We start from the raw sequence: 19356 nt of genomic DNA on the forward strand, positions 1-19356 counted from the left end.
GTTCTGCATTTATCATCCCTCAGACCAGCTCACTTCCCATTTCCCAGACATTTGTTGTTTTTGAAAAAACATCCACTCAGATATAAATTCCAGTTTAAACCAGATACAAGGCCATATTTTCCCCAGTGCTTTATGACCTTGACCTTTTTCATAAGAAACTGCAGATTCTGTGACAGCGGGTCAGACAAATTGGCAAATAAAGGGAGACAAATGTTTTTAACAGCTCTCAAGACGAGAAAAAAATCTCTTTATTCAGATTCTATTGTCATCAAAGACTACTCCCCCACTACAGGACTTTGTTAAGATTGTGCACATGTTTTGTAGAGGGAGTGAGCAGCAACAATATTACAGTCATATATACACTACTTACAATATTTGTTAAAATAGCTAAGTTCTAATTTACCCAAACACATGGCTGACATCTAATCTCTGATGTCAGGTTTGGGAGCTAAATGCTGTTATAAATATACAACTGTGTCATGTTGCATGTAGTACACATGTAAAGAAATACAACAAATATTCATGATTTTACTCCTCCCTAACTTATCAGAAGCTACAAGTATGTTTTCCTGGCAAAACAACATATTACATAAACCATTGACTACTTTTGCCAAGAGCTAATGTTAGCATAAAACAACTTCCTTGCTAACATGTTGGTAGTGTTTCACACAACAGGAGAAGAGACAAAAAAAAAATGAAATCTGAAATGGTAACACACATTTTGGGCACAATTATTGAAGCCTGGAGGTTAAAAACACTGGACCACTCCTATCTTAATGTGTGACACAATCAAAAAAAAGTAGATAAGAAATAGTTTAATGCTAATTTTAGCTGTTGTCTTTAAGACTAATTGTTTTTTTTTATTATCTGCATTTTTTGTATCATCAATTAACTTTTTTGTTCTTTTAATAAACAATCTGGATGCTAAAAATTTAGAAATATTTGCAACATTCCCAGCGATAGTACAACTTGGAGCGTATAAATGCGTACTTCACTCATACATCAATGTCGTTATTTGAATATCAATCGGCCACAGCCATGTTGTCTGGCTGGCAAGCTCTGCCATTTGATAGTCTGAAGAGCTGCAGTGCATTGTGGGCCAATTTAGCATTCATCCAGCGATTTTTCACATACACAAAACGGCATACTATGAATTTTGTCTAATGCTTCTACAACAATGAATCCGGAACGCACCAGATACACAATTTGACGTCACACTCAGTATTAATGAAATTAAAGTATGGGCTTTCAGACACGGACATGTTTGCATCGACGAGGGGACGCCAAACAACATTATTTCTTTTGAAAGGGTTACAAACCACCGTTACTACTGCTAATTTATATTCAAGTTTGTCAAGTATACAAAATTTTGTGAATTGTTTTACTAGCACAAACATGTGTTTGGAACGCACCACACACTCGGTTTGACATAGTCAGTATCACTGGTATGAAAGATATGCGGTCTCGGACATAGCCAGAATTTGACCTTTCCCCCTTTGAACATGACATCAGAGGAAAGCGGCTGCCATGGGAATGTGATGACATGATGCATTTCTAGTTTTACAACAAACTGTCTTCATGTAAACTATCTCCACAAAAAGTTGTTTTTATTGAGTAACATTATGAGGTTGTTTGAACACACAGAATATCTTACCCTTCAAACTGTCAGTCAGCTGCAGGTTACATGCACATTCATGTCAGCCTGAGGTATCCTGTCTATGTCAACCATGCAGTGAAAAAAGAAAAAAAAAATACTTCTGCTGCTCTAAAGTGTTCTACATTATTTCATGTACACCTGGGTGAATTTCCTTGTTTTGCCAGAAAGGCTGGTGTTTCCCATATTTGGCAGTATAATGAGTTGTGACAGTTACAGGATATACACGCACAGTTTAAGGAGGTTATTTTCAGTTTATATTGTTTTCTAAACCCTTCCAACTGGAAATAACACTTAAGAGCTATATTAAATATGTGTCGTGCATCTTCCTGTATCCCTCAGTCCTCACTAAGCAGAGTGTTTTTCAGTGTTCAACGCTTTGTCCTCAGTTCCTTTGATTCAAGATCAGGTCCACAGCCTGGGCCAGGTTGTCCACAGTGCCGTCTGCCGTCACCGTTGCATGCCCCTCGTCACTTGGCCTGGGGGAGGAGAAGCAAAAGCCGTAAGGATACTCTGCACAGGAACAAACAACTGCCACATAAGGGTCGGTAAACAAGTATTTCTAACAGTTTGATGCTATCAGGCACGCTAACAATGCTGGATGTATAAACTAGAAAAAGTCTAAGGACATTCAGGAAAGGCGAAGCTTCAACAAACCCAAGCATACACACTCCACAGGCTGTGTCATGGAAGCTCGAGGGGAATGTTTGGGTGATAAATAGCCTCCGTGTCCTCTCACAATGGTCTTATGAGCTGACTTATGATCAGCAGCAACACTTAAAATTAACGTTCCGCATTTTTTTTTTTTTTTTTTTTGCTGTATTAAAGTCTTCACACTTAATGGAGACCGTGCAGCTGCTTTCCAGAAGCCCCTGCAGGGTGCTGCATGCTTTCTGTCTCTAACGCCAGCTGTCAAACCACTGTTGCAACCTATTCTGATACTAAAACAGACCAAGCGGGGGGCTTTCATAAGAGCTGCTAATTCCAAAACACCCAATTTGAAGAAATGTAAACAGCAGCAGGAAAATAGTTTGGTTTTCAGCCTGCTACTTGGGGACTGAATAGGACCAAGATGCAAGATATTAAAGGTAGTGAGGGAAAGAATAATAACAAAAACATATCTGAATGAAATATGGCAACATCTATCAGATGAACTGTCACAACATTTATGTCCCAGAAGATGAACCCTGGTGTCTTGTTGCACCATAATCATAACTATGTTAACACATTCCCATCAGCTTCTTTTGTAAAGATTTATTTTTGGGCTTTTTGTGCCTTCATTGGAGGGATAGGACAGTAGGGTCGGAAATCAGGGAGCGAAAGAGTGGTTAATGACATGCGGGAAAGGAGCCACCGGTCGGATTTGCACCTGGGTCACCTGCTTGGAGGACTACAGCCTCCCTACGTGGGGCTCGCGCACTAACTACTGCGCCGCCAGCGCCAGCGCCCGCAATCAGCTTCTTTTTTAACTAATTAAGCAAGCTTAGACGCCAAACAAAGATTCTGACATTATAAAAGATACAAATAAGCATGTAAGCTTTGAAAAGGGGGGTTACTCAGTAATGTTCAAGTATGTATTAAGTTTGTCAAGTTTACAATATTTTGTGAATTATTCTACTAGTACATATGAGAATTGAGTCCATAGGAAAATTGGGCAAAGATTAAAAGCAAATGAAAACATTCAAAGATGCTGAACAAAGATGGCAACTGTTGTAAACACAACACTAGCTACATGTTAGCATGTGTCATACGTCACATGATGTTATGACATCATAGCTATTTATGCAGGAGTGTCTATTGTCTTATGCTTAAGCATGTATGCACTTTTTGGATAAAAATATATAAGTTGGAATGAGACATGGACATGGACTACCCATGGGAAAAATGAGACAGATCAAAAGACAACTAACCACTGTCATCATAATTTGGTCTAAATCTGTTTTCCTTAATAGTGGAAAATGTGTAGAAGGGGTGGGTCAGCCCATATCCATCTCCCCTCCCCTGGCTGCTGCCTGTGTTTGGCTCAGGTCCCAGTGAAGGATGCAGATATGTCTGTTTAATCAGCTGGCAGGGGAAATGTGATCCATTTGGCGTGGCACCAGAACCCGGCCGGCATGCACGACCCTTTTCCTCCTCAGCACATCAAAAGCCTCTGAAGCCTACTTCATTCATCTGCAGTAACTCCCCTGGACTCCTGCTCATTTATGAAGGGGTACCTATAGATCCCCCCCTCCCTTCGTGGGCTGCCTTGACCAGGCTCTGTGTGCTGCCTCTGTTCCCTCAGTCACGGGGTTGGAGCTCCAGATGGGGAGGCTTTGTCTGGCCCCAAGTGTGTGGCACACACCACCATTAATCCTGCCCTCTGAGAGCCCGGCGAGGACCGTGGCAAATATTTGTGAACCGCCCAAGTGTAGCGTCAGAAAGAAGAGGCCTGTAGGGGGGCTGCTGAGGAGACGTGTTGAATACTGAGGCTGCGGTGAATACGGAGAAGCAGCGCCATGTGTTTACTGATGTCTGTCAGCCACCAGCGCTTGGGTTATGTGAGCTGCTTCGCTAATGGGCTGGGTGTTATGTCTCCTGTGCTGGATTACTCCCACACCCTTCTCTGCTCTGGGACTGATTGAGTTCACGCACGCACATACCGGCGCAAACACACCAGTAAGTTAGTCACAAGGGTTTAATGTTTCATGCAGAGGAGCCGAAGCATCGACTCCACCATCTCTCGACCTCATGCTACTTTAAATCTCCGGTGGCCTCTGCCTTTTCAGATATGCATGCATGCATGTGTGTATTCATTTTGCAGCTTTCCTCGCATCGCCATGAATAATGAAGGAGTGACCAGGTCAATGTGACCATGCAAAATTCAGCACAACGCAGCTAGTGTTACCGATGAGGTAATGTGCATGTCTTTGAGACCTGTGCAATATCAATACACGTGAAGAGATAGGTTCAGTCCCTGAGTCTGACGGACGCTGTGCGGCCCTCACATAGGCATGAGGTCAACTGTGAGGTAGACGGTGGGAAGGAGCCAAGATTTTAGTTCAACATAGCAGCCACAATGTTTAAAAAACTTAAACAGAGAGTCAGTTAATGATCACAAAGTCTGAGGGAATAAAGGCAAAGAACTAGAGAAGCAGAATTTGGATTTGAGTAGTGGTGAAACTGTATATTCATTGTTTGCTTTATGACAGCAATAAATCAACGATTAGTTCACCTGATTAATCCTTGAAGTGAATAATCAGCCAAAGTGTTAAACATCTGCTGAAGTTAGCTTCTTAAATGGACGGATATGCAGTGCTTCCATGTGTAAAAACATTTGAAATAAAAAGTATTTTGGTTTTAGACTGCTTGTCTGACATCCCGTTGGGAACTTGTAACCGGCAATGGTTATATTTATCAAGCTAAATGGATCGATAAGTGAAGTCATAATTCAGATCTGATGCTGGTAAAAAAGAAAGGTTCGAATTTTTGAATTTTGAGTTACTTATTAAAATTGTATTTATCAAGTCTGAGTACTGAAAAGGTGAGCCACTGCAACCGTACTTATTTAAGTCCCACCTAAAAATACAAATCAGTTAATCGTACTGTTTATTTAGGATATTTTCACTGCTTGACCTTGCTGTCAGTCACACCTTTCCCTTGGCACTATGTTTTCCCAACACATACTTCATCTTTATTACTATATACATGAAGCGTTGATGTTTATAACCAGTGCAGGTAGCAACAGATGTCTGAGGCCGTTATCTAACAACAACAGAGAATGGTGAAATCTATATGGTGGCCAGGACACGGCTTGTTTCAAAATCCCAGAAAAAACACACAAGCATGCACCATCTCCAATGTTTTAGAAAAGTGACATTAGATTAGAAGCTAAATTTGCAACAGCACTTTGAGTCACACGCAGCTGATCGAGTACAATGTGTATCATACGTAAGGATACAGACATCGTATATTGAGTACTAAAGGAAAGGGCAACCTGACAGACCTGCAGCGTTGAAAATGTCTTAAATATAGCATTCACTTAAAATGAAACTGTTTTTTGGGGGTTGGGCTTTTAAAAAGAGGCTTAAATATGTTCAGCCAAGGACCCTGTAAATTTGCCAGAATTAACAAAAAAGCTAAATTTCATCGTAGTTCTAAGGCAGGTAAATATTTCGCTTCTATGTTAATAAACTGTCCAGTTTTTTTCATTTATAGTAATGAATCAATTTTATTTATATAAGGCCATATAATAACAAAAGTTTTCAAACTTCACATAAAACAGCAGTGTAGACTGTACTCTTTGTTATAGTGAGAGAGGCCAGATGATATGATACAACATAAACTTAATCCACCAATGAGTGAGCACTTAGAGTAAAGCTGAACTTCCATTTATCAGGCACAAACCTCAAGCAGACTCATGAGTGGACAACCATCTGCCACCATCACAGCTGCTCTGTCCAGCATCTACTGTAGGCATTAAAAAGACTTCTGATTACATGTACAATCCCACTTTAAAACATAGAGTCTATACTCTTTAGAGTGGTCTTAAACTGGGTGAACAGTTCTCAAATGTGAAAGTAAAACCTTCTCGTTCCATAAGACAAGACATCAGACAAATAATTGAAACCATCACTCGGTTAGCTTTAAAAACAGGTACATACTGTGCACATATAATCCCCTACACAAGCCAGGACATGACAGTGGATTTAACAGTAATGCATACTGGAAATGAGAATACACACATCATGTGCTGCTCAGGCAACATATTATCAAAGAGACTCAGTGTCATGGATTCAAATATAACATGATGCTGGTCTCTATAAATGCTGTGGATATATTTTTATGAGGACAAGCCGTGCCTCCATCTAATGAAAGACGATCCGGATGACTTATACAGAGATTGAACTTGTGTGTAAAAGTCAGAGAGAGATGAGGTTAGATACAGAAATAAAAAGAAAGGGTAGCTGACCGCGGGGTAAAAGTCACGACAACCTTCCCGTCAGTTAATGCTTAACAAGCCAGCACATACACAAAGACACACGTGTGCAACACAAAGAAGCAAATCTGTCACATACACCAGATTTCGATTTACACTTCTCTCTTAACCTTTCCACCTGTGCTGAGCGTGCATTTCGCCCTGACACCGTGCAGATAAGAGCGGTGAGAGGGATGAGATGAGCAGTTCAACTTAAGCGCACAATGAGTGACATTCAGAGCAATGTTTTGGTCTGAAATCAAAGAGACACTGAGCAATCAATTTGGGAAACTTGACTCTCATTTACCAAGCATAATAATTTCATCACAAGGAAATATCTTGTTTTTATCTTTGAAATAACTTGGCCTGCTCTCTACACTGAAGATCCTGAACTACCAAATGCTGTGAGGTGAGGTCATTATAGATAAAAAATAAAACAACTAGCTTGGAATCGACTGAGAAAAAGATGCTTCCTAGAATACGGATAGCATCTAGTAGTGATGATAAAGGTAATGTAGTTGAACCTGCTACTTGACAGCAACATTCAGGTTCATTAGTAGAATATAAAAACAAACTGATTCAACACAAAAAAATACCTTTTTTTGTTTTAAGGGATCACTGAAGTCGTTACCCTCCTGTTGAAGAAGTACCATGGTTCTTGTTTGACACAAATTAGCATTTGATAGCAATTAGATATTTAAAATGCTTTCTCAGGGCTTTAGGTTTTGATGATGTTATGTCCTGTGTAAAATCCTCTGCCCACATGAAACTAAATAGCTCACACCCTGACTGTTTTGGAGTGGATGTGGTCACCTGGCTTCGCAGTGAGAAATAACATTTATGAGAGCTATGACAATTGTGAAAGGAAAATTCCGCCAGCGAGGGACGGAAAAACCCTCAGACCAAGTCATTGTGTTAAAGTGCATTTCTCATACCAGACAAGTGAAGGCACCTTTAGCCAAAACACGTCCTTTTCTCGCTATAAAGCAGACTATATAACCATAACCCGAAGGAGAACATGATAACTATAGCCTTTATGTCCGGCCAAGCCTTGTGGCTGACATAAGATACTAACCCACGACAAAGCTTTTCTCTCGCCTTGTGGGTGCGAGGGATTGTGACTGCATGTGTTTCTGCAGCTCTGTGACGTTGCTGGAGTCTCGCCCTTGGGGGTGAGAATGTGATCACTGTTGTAAATAAAAAGGTCATGGGAGAGATTGATGGTGTGCAAAGATTCTTTAAAAGTGGAGGAGAAAAAGAAGAGGAGATGCTCTGTCCTAGCTGCACTTTTCCTTTCTCTTTCCTCTTCTACCTGATGTTTACAGAACTGCAATAAGATACAGATTACTCCCTTGACATAAAACAGCTGCAACCTCTTATGAAAAGCAGCCCAACTGAACAGAGAAAACCACCATGGTACATGCATGTTATGGCAACAGACATGACAGATGCTGAGCACATCCTCTGCTCAGTTTGCAGCCGTTATCACTTCACTGTTACAAAGGCTGCATAATGTTGAGTCATGATCTGCAAACAGCTGCAGTATAGTTTCACACTTTACACAAATTAACGGTTCCTTTCAAGCGAGAAGGACATAAAGGGGATTCCCTGGTCGCGGCATGAAGAGCCACTTGATTTTTTTTTTTTTTTTCCATCCTGAAGTTCTATGAAAACCTGCTTTGTGTTTGAGTGTGTGCGTGTGTGTGTGTGTGTGTGTGTGTGTGTGTGTGTGTGTGTGTGTGTGTGTGTGTGTGTGTGTGTGTGTGTGTATGAGAGAGAAAGAGAGAGAATCCTGAAGGGTAAAAACCAACCACTGGAAAGTTTCTGTCCTTCTCAACAACAGACATATCTGATGCTAAAAGAACAGGATGTTAACCATAAACCTTCACTTTGTGTCTCTGAGAAACTAAACGGACTATGAAGGTTTTTTCAAATGTTCACTGAGTACCTTGACATTTTATTATTCATGTGTTATAGATTTGTTTGCGACCATTGATTTCTATTAATTTATCTATCTAAAAAAACCTTTAAAAATGTGTTTGGTCAGTGTTTCCCAACCCTCCTTTTGTCAGATGGATGCCTACAACCTCATCAAATGATTTAGTTTCTGGTATTTACTTCATACAATACATTTTCCATATTGTCACATTTTTTAACACAATTGAAATGTCAAAGTAAACTGTACAATAACAACTTGTATGAATTACTTCTAGCTAATTAGCTATTCAAACTGTTTAGCTATTTCTAATGTTAGACTGTCACTTTTTCAGTGACAAAAGTGAACATTTGAACCATTATCCGTTACTTTTAGCAACATTTCAGTTTAACATAGCAGCCTTAAGCCGTTTTCACATATGCACTCCGGATAATATCTAGATATTTACAGGAGGACTTCTCTGGAGATTCTCCCGACCTAGTCATTCACATATGCTCCTCACAGCTGGAGACTATCCCTGTCAGAGGGGAGGGGGCTCGGGGGATTTCCCGAGGTAAGACGTGACATAAGAAAACAACACATTTATATCAATTCTATGTGTAGTTGGCTGAAATTGAAATCTCTGGAGTATATGCTGCCGCGTTCAGACATCAGCTCACTCGGACTTTCTGCTGATAAAATACTAGGGGTCTGTCCGGAGAAACTCAGGGTACAGTCCGCGTGAAAAATGTGGCTGTTTGCGCCTTTGGCTACTACTCCGGGTAGCCAAATCTCCAGAGTTTTTCAGGAGATTTCCGTATGTGTGAAAACGGTTTTAGTTAGCCTAGCCTCGTAGTTATGGCTAACAATTTAAACTGTTTTAATACCTTTAGCGAACAGTTCTTGCTGTTTGAACATCACCTTTGAACTAACTTTCAACAGTTTATGTGTCTTTTTTTATGGGTATGGGTTTATATGTCCACTGTTTTATCACTTTTAGCTAACTATGTATATAACCTATTTTTGCTAACTTACTATTTATCCAATATCCTTGTTGCTTGTATTCGTTGTTCAGTATTACAAGCTAAGTATTCAAACTGTTCAATTCTTTCAACAAGTTTCCAATGTTTCCAATGTTTAGCTAACTAGCATCAAAACCATTAGCTGCAGACAGAGAAGAAGATTTTCATGGAACACTGAAACGAAGTGAAATAACATCGTGATGTAGTTAAAAACGCTTAAAAGTGTCGTCCCAGACTTTAGTGGAGGACAAATATTCCAACACTTACCTCTAGACATTGAAAGGTCTGTTAAAAGTTCTTTCTGACAACACAAGTCATCTTGGTGTGATCACATGGTTATTTTTGATCAAACACTGTCATTTGTCACAAGGTGCGGAAAGAGCTTGTGGCCACAAATAGCTGGAACGGTTTACGCAATGATAAAAATGTTAAAAAAAAAATCAATCTTCAATCTTGGGTAGTGAAAGTAGACAGAAGTGAGCTTCCTTGACCATAGTAGTCAGCTGTGGCTTAGCGCTTACTCACCTATCAGCAGGGAAGTTGCCCTTTGGGTAATGTACGAGCCAGATTTTGACAAGCAAGAAGAATACACAGAATAAAGTGTATCATATGTCTACCTCTATTACAATGGTTTGGTTATTTTTCTTTGGGTGCAATTTTCAATTGTTAAACTACTTTTCAAGGGTCTTGAAGGGTCTGCATAAAGCTAATAAAACCACAGATGAACACAGTATCAATGTTGGTATTTCCCCGTTATAAAGTCACAACAGAGCTTTAAAAAGTTTCACCTGATAAGAAGCATATTTTCCCAGCTGCTTAGTCATTGTCATGCTCAATATGCAGAGCTTCATGTGCATGTGGCCCATATCTGACCACATCTTTTCATAAGTGTGTTATTATTAAGAGTGCTGAGTCTGAATATGTGCTGAGTCTTTGTTGTGTGCATGTATGACTGCTTCTCACTTTGTGTGAGTGTTTTGTAACCATATGGGACTGCTGAGTCATTTGCTTCTGGTGCAGAAAATGCAAACGCACATGTGCAACCATGCAAACACATATACACAAACCATTGGGAGGAGAAGTGGCTCCAGGAGAAATCCAGGCAAGGACCCAAGGACCCAAGTCCCCCCCCCCCCCCCCCCCCCCCAGCCAAGCTGCCTGTCTTCTGGTAATTGCAAGGGGGATTGGATCCCCATTGAAGCAACTACAGGCCTGTGTTCATGTATTTAAGAGGCAGTGCTATGTTTCAGCTGGCCATCTGTGGGCTTTAGCTCTCTCTCTCTCTCTCTCTCTCTCTCTCTCTCTCTCTCTCTCTCTCTCTCTCTCTCTCTCTCTCTCTCTCTCTCTCTCTCTCTCTCTCTCTCTCTCTCTCTCTCTCTCTCTCTCTCTCTCTCTCTCTCTCTCTCTCTCTCTCTCTCTCTCTCTCTCTCTCTCTCTCTCTCTCTGGGTAGGAAAAGTGACGTCGAGGGGCTCAGTGGCCAAAGCCCAGCCGGCTCCTTTGTTTCACCGTGGGAGTCTGGTCTCACTTTGAAAAAAGCAAGTTAATTATTAATATCTCATTGACTTACAACGCATGGCAGGCTTCAGAGAAGCCTGCGGGGCAAAGGAAGCTGTCACTCGGGGTGGTGAGGGATAGAAGGCCGGGCTCAAGCTTCCAGTGGAGCGTCATTTAGCTCTTTAATCTCTTTGTGCAGCTACTGACTCATCCACATATAATCTGTTATGAATCTGTGGTGCTCCATTATGTTCGGGTCTCAAGTCTACCTGATCCAGTTGCAAAAATGTAGAACTGATGCTAAAACTTTACTTCATCCTTTCTCCTCAAAACTTTGCTTTGACGGACTCCGGTTTACTTCAACAAAACGATTAATAATGGCAACCTAGTTCAGCCTCACACGTCTTAAGTGACAAGGCACAAAATAAAGGAGTGCTCTAATGAAAATTAAATGTCTCAAGTATGAAACACTGGCCTCCTTGGGGCTTGAATGTGTAGTTACTTCATCCAATGCAAATGATTGTGACTCGGTTATGAGGTCCAACTTTTGCATTACTACTGCAGCTTTTCACATTGTCTCAATGTCCATTTGTATATTTTTAAATCCTCCAATTTGTATCCACGTTGTAAAATAAGAGGCTTGTGTTGCTTTCATGATCAGCCCCTAAGCTATTCGTTTAGCTTTGCCAATGTTCATTGCAAGCAATACACCCGACCTGCTAAGCATGCTGAAACTAAGTCAAACAGACATGTACATACTGGGAGTTTATCTGTATTTGGTTTGATGTGCCAAAAAATGGCCATACTGCAATTTTAAGGCCGATTATATGAGTGTTTAGATTAGAATATACTGAGCATATAGAGAGACAGTGGAGATGAGGAATATGATGCACCAGGAGTTTGACAAGTATTTGTGGATTTCTTTTGCTTTTTAAAATGTTTGCAATGAGTCACCATTAGATTCATCGCAGTGGTTGTAAATTCAAGTTGATCACAGCTGTCACTCTCTGTGAGCAAGAATGAAGTCAGTGAATGTTAAACTAGTCAACTCTTGTGGATTCAATGAAAAGCATAGAAATGTAAATCAATATTAAGCTACAGATGGACATAGAAGAAAAAGGCAGAGTTGGGTCTCAAGCCAACCAAACAGGGCTGGATGAGGGAAGCAGAAAGCTGAATTGATTGTGTTTACATTCCCAACAAAGCTGCCGATTCCAATCTATGGGAATGGGCTGAAAACGTAGCTTACACTAAGTTAATAAGCGGCAACGTATGGAATAGTGGCAAATGCTTCCATTAAGCACAAGGCTGATGTTATCTAGCGTATGTGATTATGGTAAAGAGAATTTAAAAAAAATCATTTCTTCAGCTTTAACATCAATGCACTTAAAAAGTTGATTCAAAATAAAGAAAAAAAGTATTTTTTCACTGAGAACTATCCTGAGTGGATAAGGTAGGAGAATGCAGAAAGGAAAGGGATCCAAGCGACCAAACCCAGCCCTCATGTGTTATCTGTTAAAAGGAAGGGAAATCCAACCGTGGAAATAGAAACCTTATGCAACATGTATTTTCCTATTTTACCATGAAAATATCCTGCCAAATGTCCTGGTTCTGACTGACAGAGGAGAGGAAGTGGCTGCTCAGAGATACGTGGACAGGACTGGAATGAAGCACTGAATCATGGAAAAGTACGGTCTGGCCTTCAAGACTTTATGCTACTATGACAACATCAAATATATCTGTTTTATAATACACAATCATGTATAATTCAGTCAGTCTCTCAGCAAACAAGTAATAACATAGCAAGGTAACACAAGCAATATAACAAAATACTTGACTCTGTCTGCCTGTTAAGCACAAAATTAAACAAACCCAATAAGATCCCTCTTGAGGAGACCTTATACTGGGCTGCACTCTTGATCTGTCAGGCTAGGAGAGTGAAGGTGGATAAGTATGAACTTCCCTATAACCAAAACATGATTATGGGAAAGTGTGTCCTGTCTGAAAATAAGTGGCCAAAGGTAAAATAAACAAGTTTGGGAAATTGTAGGACGCTTTTATATCTTTTCTCCAAAGTGATAAGGCTGAAACTGCTGAGAGACATGATGTGCTTTCTGATGAAAAATCTTATCCTGCTGTCTGAACAGCCAAATGTATCGTTCATTTCGAATCTTTGCTGTGGAAAATGTAAACAAAGACTGTTTCTTCAGCTTGCTGTTAATCGCCTTGTCTCACACTGCGGAGTCTTCAGGCATTACAAATAACTATATAGAGATAATCAAACTGTACCCTGATGGTCTTGTTTGCTTTTGTAAGTCATATATTCATTTTGGTATGTTTCATATTCAGCTAAAAAGAAAACCCTCACAGAGCTTAAATAAAGACATTTTTCCATCATTGTATGTATCAACGTATGTCCTTTTGTTAACATAGAAAATAAACAATGTGAAATAAAGAAAGTAAGAAAACCCATTTGGTCAAAATGCTTTCAGATTTCTGTTCCTCTGATGACCCCAGGAGGACCTGGACATAAAACAGGGCCCCCTGCAGATTCTGCTCCAGTTCGAAGGCCATGTTGTGCACATAGCATGACTCACCGGATCTCAGAAAAGGCTCTCTGTGATGTTGCAGAGGCAAGCAGACCTCAATAACACATATGGAAATATTGTAGCTGTGGAGGTTGACAAGCTTTAAATCTGACAGCCCACAGCCTCAGCAGAGGAGACGGAAATAACACAAGTTCACTACCTCCTCTCACAGCACAAAGCTAGTGTACTAACTGGGGTTAACAGGGCAGGGCGTGGGACTGCTGCTGTCGTACTAGACACTATAAAACGCCTGAGTGCATAGCTAAAACATTTTACAAAAGGTCAAGGCAGGACAGAAAGTTAAACTCATGCTCAGACTTGACTACATACTGAAATCAGTTCTACAAAAGGGTGCTACATAAAGAGAGTCAAAAGCATGAAAAGAGGTTTCACAAGTGTCTCAGCGATGCATGCAAAGACGGCTTTGAAATATGGTAAGTCATATAAGTTTCAGACAACACTCCCTGTCTGACGGGCACACACCTGAAACCTTGTGCATTATCTCAGCCGCTGAGGCTATAGGACACCAGAGGAGCACTGAAAGATAAGCTAGGCTGAAATACAGTATGTGCCCGAGAGCCATCCCAGGGGCAGTTTATAAAGGCCAAACCCACAGCCATGCACCGTGGCCCGTGGCCCTGTCAAGGTTCAGTGTCACAGATCTGCAGAGGACAAAGCCCATCCATAAACCCAACACTGCCAAGCTGCAGAAACTGACATAACTGAGTGAAATGGTTCACCCTTGTCCATGAAGCCTTTCACTCAGTTAGCCATTCAACCTGTATATTTATGCAGGGTGGAGAATTGTTAACTCTCCTCTGCTTGAGTGTCCTGAGTACACACTCCTAACAGACGTATATGTTGCAAATGGTATGATTGAAAACAAGATAAGAAAATGAAAACTACAACATGCACAGAAAATGTAAAATAAGATGCTTTAAACTAGGGTGACCACATTTTCAAACCTCCTAATCTGGTTGTCTGCAGCGTTAGCCTCATTGAAGTGGGTCGCAACAGTGCTACTCCCAGCCTGTAACACCATTTGTGCTTAAAATGTCAGCATTTCCAACGTGGGCGGGTGCAAAACGAAGCATATTCCTTGCCTGGTACTTTTCGAAGGAAGCCGTACTTCTCCTGGAGAAAACGGCATGAGAGCTAGCGTACCTGTTGTTACCTCAGCAGGTCCTGTTACGATTAGCTAAGCAACAGCTGCAACCCCCAGATTGAATGACACATGTACAGACAAATACGTATTGAACTTTGACTCATGGTACATTAGTGCATGCGCAAAATTTCATGTAGCGATGTCAATTTTGTTCGGGATTTTCCGTGTGAAGCATTTTGAGGCGATGTTTGTATGAGAGTTCACAAATAAAGTTGAATTAGGCTCAGAACCTGTCAGGTTTAATTCCTGTGTCGTTGTCAGATTTCCTGTATTACATATAAGATATGCTGAAGAAACAATGTGTGGCAGATTATGCAAAAAATAAATTCAAATCTGGTTATTTGATTTTTTTTTCCACAGTCAATCTTGTGAAAATGCAATAATCCAATAGTAATCCAAGCCACTACATTAAGCTAATGGCAAAGATATTTCTACTGTGAGACTCTGTTTGTGCAGGCGGATGGGCCATTTGCTGTCCTAATGAGCGGTGTGTCCTCCTATATGCTGCACTGATAATGGCCTTATTTGCATGACTTCAAATACTGGGACCAGTAGGACTCTGGAAATCCCCATTTATCACAGGTTGTAGCCACACATACATTCATCTCAGCCTGGGCTGGCAGAAGGGGGGGCAGGGGGGACTTTGACCATTGTAGACACTGACGACGGATTTCATTGGGTTGATCTGAACGGGCTCAAAACTTTATAGACCACAGGCAATTGAACTGGATTGTGCAGTTCATGATTACAGGTGAAGCAGTTACATTCCTTACCATGAATATTTGCATACGACCATCTGGTGAAAATGGTGTGTTCTAACTGACATTATGCGGTACTCAATGTGTGCATATGTCTGTCTGTGTGTTTTTGGATAGATGTAACAGCTCCGTTGATAAGGTGTGTGCTAAGGTGTAGTTTATACTGCATGTTACACAGCTGTCATAAAGTGAAAAAAAAACAAACAATGTAAACATCTATAAAAAGTGGTAACAGCAGTGTGATGAAAGGGTAAAACAACAGGGTAGCACTTTCCAGAAGAACAGGAACTATTAGAGTCGGGCTTGGAAAGCTGAACATTCCTTTTTTGTTCAATGTGCTTCAACACATTTTTTGTTGTTTTGTTTTGTCAACACATTTTTTGTTGTTTTGTTTTGTCAACACATTTTTTGTTGTTTTGTTTTGTCAACACTTTTTTGTTGTTTCCTGTCAAAGCGTCTTTGAGTATTTAGAGCTATATAATTTATTATTATTATTATTATTATTATTATAACACATCCATGGATTTACAAAAGTAAGCGTACAACAGTTTGCCAAGGAGAAGGTCCAGACCAAATTAAACATCAACCAAACAGGATATTGACTGAAAATGCACCGTTACAGGCAGGTACATGTAAGGAAAAAACAATACTACAAAAAATAAATAAAAGCAAACCTCTTGTTTGATGTTTTTTGGTATAAAGAACACCAAACAGACTGTTACAATGTGGCTACTTAAGTCGCTGCCTGTATTTATTTAGTGTAGCGTCAAGGCTGGTAGTGATGTTATTTCCAAATGATCTATGATTTTCCTCCTCAGAACAGACAGAACATAAACGCAGCATTAAGCCAACCTTGGAGTGTAAGCATATTGTCTAACAATGCTAGAGTTAGCACATTCGTTTTTCTAAATAGAGTTAACTTGAGTAGAAAAAGCAACTAACAGAACACAAAAAAATACTGTACAAGGATTCCACATGGCCACTAACCCTGCCAATGTCCACTTCCTGTTACATCATTTAGCAATGGCCGCAGGCAAAAAGGGCACGAGTCAGAGTGGTTTTGGCAACTTGTTCATAGTTTCTGTCATCAGGGACTAGGTCTCTCTGGGGATGTTTAATCTGGTTTGGCTTTCTTGCAAAGCAGTTTCCCAACACTCACATTAGCAGTCAAGCGTTGACCACAGGGAGAGGTTGTACAATGTAAACTATTTTGAAGACGGTTGCTGCTGTGTGAAAATGTTTGTGTACTCTCCGCCAGATTCAGACGGGAATACAGTAAGGGCTTCTTCTAACTCATCGGCAGTTATTCAACAATACCTATCAATACTGTTCTGACATCTAACACATCACTACACTGTATCCTCCTCTCTAGAATCATAAATATCAACACTGAGAGTGCATGTTTAAATCAAAAGCCTGGAATCCAACTTCTTTGATTATTGTAGAGACACAAAGACAGACTTGCATGCCTGGAGCAAAAGATTCAGGAACTAATTGTGCCAGCTAGCAGTAGCAATTAAACTTGTGTACAAGAAGCGCATGAAGGAACAACATGATGTGAACCTGCTTTTATGGAGCTGCTCTGATGTAGTTCCTTGGAGAAAAGAGAACAGAAACAGGAACACAGAAACCATTCGAGGCCACATACTATTTCTAAACCACAACATACACAGATAGAGCCACGGGAAAGCATACTTACATAGCTGCCTGCTCTGCCAGAGTCATACCAGTTTGACCATTAAAATGGAGAATTTCTATGTGGCGCTGGACCTCATTCTACACTGTCTTCCACAAAGGTAGTGCCTAGCTGCTGTAACAAGGGGATAATACAGCAGCCAACAAAAGGGCCAAATGTTCACCTAATGTGGTGGCAGAGATGAAACCAGAGGAATATGTATTGTGGTCATTTTAAAGCCCAGTGGCCCGAACATGACACAAACTGAATGTTAGTTACTCTCCAATATATGCAGAATCTGTAGGCGCGGAAACTGGTTTTGTAATCAAATCTGGTTTTGTTTGTATATTGAGAGTAGGATCATCCACTAGTGTTACAGCTAGCATTATAAATCCAGGAAAACAATCATGTATGGAGCAAAAGAGTAGGGACCCAATCCACTGAAATGCAATCCCATATTCCATCTGCAGTCATCTAACAACGGTTTAGCTTCTTACTTGCTTGTCGGACTGTAAACAAATGCAATATTTTGATAAGGGAGTCCTTCACATCGAACCACTGGTGACACCAGAAGCCACCAAAAGTTGACCATACAGTAACTCCCAGGCGCTATTTTGTCTTTAACTAGTTTGACTTCTCTGTGACTGCTGAGTTTGTAAAGGGAACTGTTTACTGGCTGGTGTTATGTCGCCATTGTGTTTCTCTGCTTGTTCTACTGCCCCCTAGTGGCAAAAAAACATACACAATGATGTCGTCACAAAATACCCTGCTACAGACAACATTTCACGAACAGCTTTTTAGGATTCAACAAAACTGTTACAAACTCTGAAATGCTTTATTTAAATTCAGGTTAAAGACAACTGTGTATTCCAAATGTATTTTAAAAACTTCCAAAAATAATCAGCAATATAAATGTAAGCATTTGGTAATGATTTTGATTGGCAACAGCTTCAGGTACACTGGACATAACTCAGGATTACCGTGCTAACATTTAGTTTGCAGCTTTAATGTTTGAGGTTCACTTCAACATATACTGTAACTGCAGAGCGAAGAGGTTGAGTAGTGTTAAAACAAGAGTGCAGTGTTTGCAAATTATTCCCATGCAGTGGATCAGCAGTCAGATGTCCATACTTACAGTCTAATTCTAACCACTTTTTCTGTATAGCCCCCCCCCCCCCATTAAACCTGTTCTACATTAAAGAGCAAAGAGTTCTCTGGCTCCCCCGAGGGGAGTGTACTTACTTACACTCATTATTTAAGAACAAGGGAAAAATGACTGTTAGCAGAGCACTACTCCATTACACTTATTCCTATACAGTTATAACAGTAAAAGTCCCAACAGCTGTTTATAGTCGGAACGGAAACATCACTTAGATTGGCGGCAGCTATTGAATTGAATCTGTTGGAGCCATCAAAATCACACAGTAAGCACGTGTTCTACTGCACATAAAATTAAAATGAGCAGCTACACGAGAACATATCAAAAATTATGGTATCATGAATTATTTGATCTAAAATCAACTATTATAAATGCTCAGATTAAAGACAGTTTATGTCTCTTTCTCCCTGCAGCAACCCACAGCCAGATATCCAATAAAGCAGTGGGACAAATGATCAATGAGGCGATATATCATCATCCTGGCTCTTGTGATATAGTAACCAATCACTGCTGCCAAACACAAAGTTTCAATGTTGGAAAGCGTGAAAAACCTTTAGAGGGTGAAGTGTGACATGAGGTAAAATTGACACTAAATTCCAAAGAATAATCATATGAATCCTGCACTTTGGGCTCATTTTATAATATTCAGTTAATCAGATGCTATGATTCAACATTATATGATTGTCTTGCATAAACGATTTATTTTAGAATCACTGTATCAAGACAAAATAATATGAGGCCCATGGTGACCATAATATCACAACTTCTCCTGAAATTCAATTTGCCACCACTAATCCCAAAAATAGATTAATTCACTTAAAAGTTTCATCCCAAATCATCTGGTTTATAAAGGGTTAACTATGAAAACTGTAATAACACAAAAATACCAAAAAGTCACTTTGAGAGATCTAAAATAAGCTTAAAGCATTTCAGGTGTTATACACTCTGTAAGTCCTTTCTGTATAACA

The 19356-nt window shown here is 40.2% G+C and overlaps 1 protein-coding gene across 1 annotated transcript in view; it reads right to left on the bottom strand.

Annotated features, from left to right (window-relative positions):
• Window positions 1-211: 211 nt before the first annotated feature.
• The window catches only part of lhpp (phospholysine phosphohistidine inorganic pyrophosphate phosphatase), a 29108-nt gene continuing 9963 nt past the window's right edge, over window positions 212-19356 (bottom strand). The window contains exon 7 of the mRNA XM_020644738.3: window positions 212-2133. Within this exon, the coding sequence (XP_020500394.1) occupies window positions 2040-2133 (94 nt within the window). The 3' untranslated portion in view covers window positions 212-2039. The remainder of the gene's footprint in view (window positions 2134-19356) is intronic.

The sequence above is a fragment of the Labrus bergylta genome, chromosome 21, assembly GCF_963930695.1.
Source record: "Labrus bergylta chromosome 21, fLabBer1.1, whole genome shotgun sequence".
In the NCBI taxonomy this organism is placed as follows: domain Eukaryota; kingdom Metazoa; phylum Chordata; class Actinopteri; order Labriformes; family Labridae; genus Labrus; species Labrus bergylta.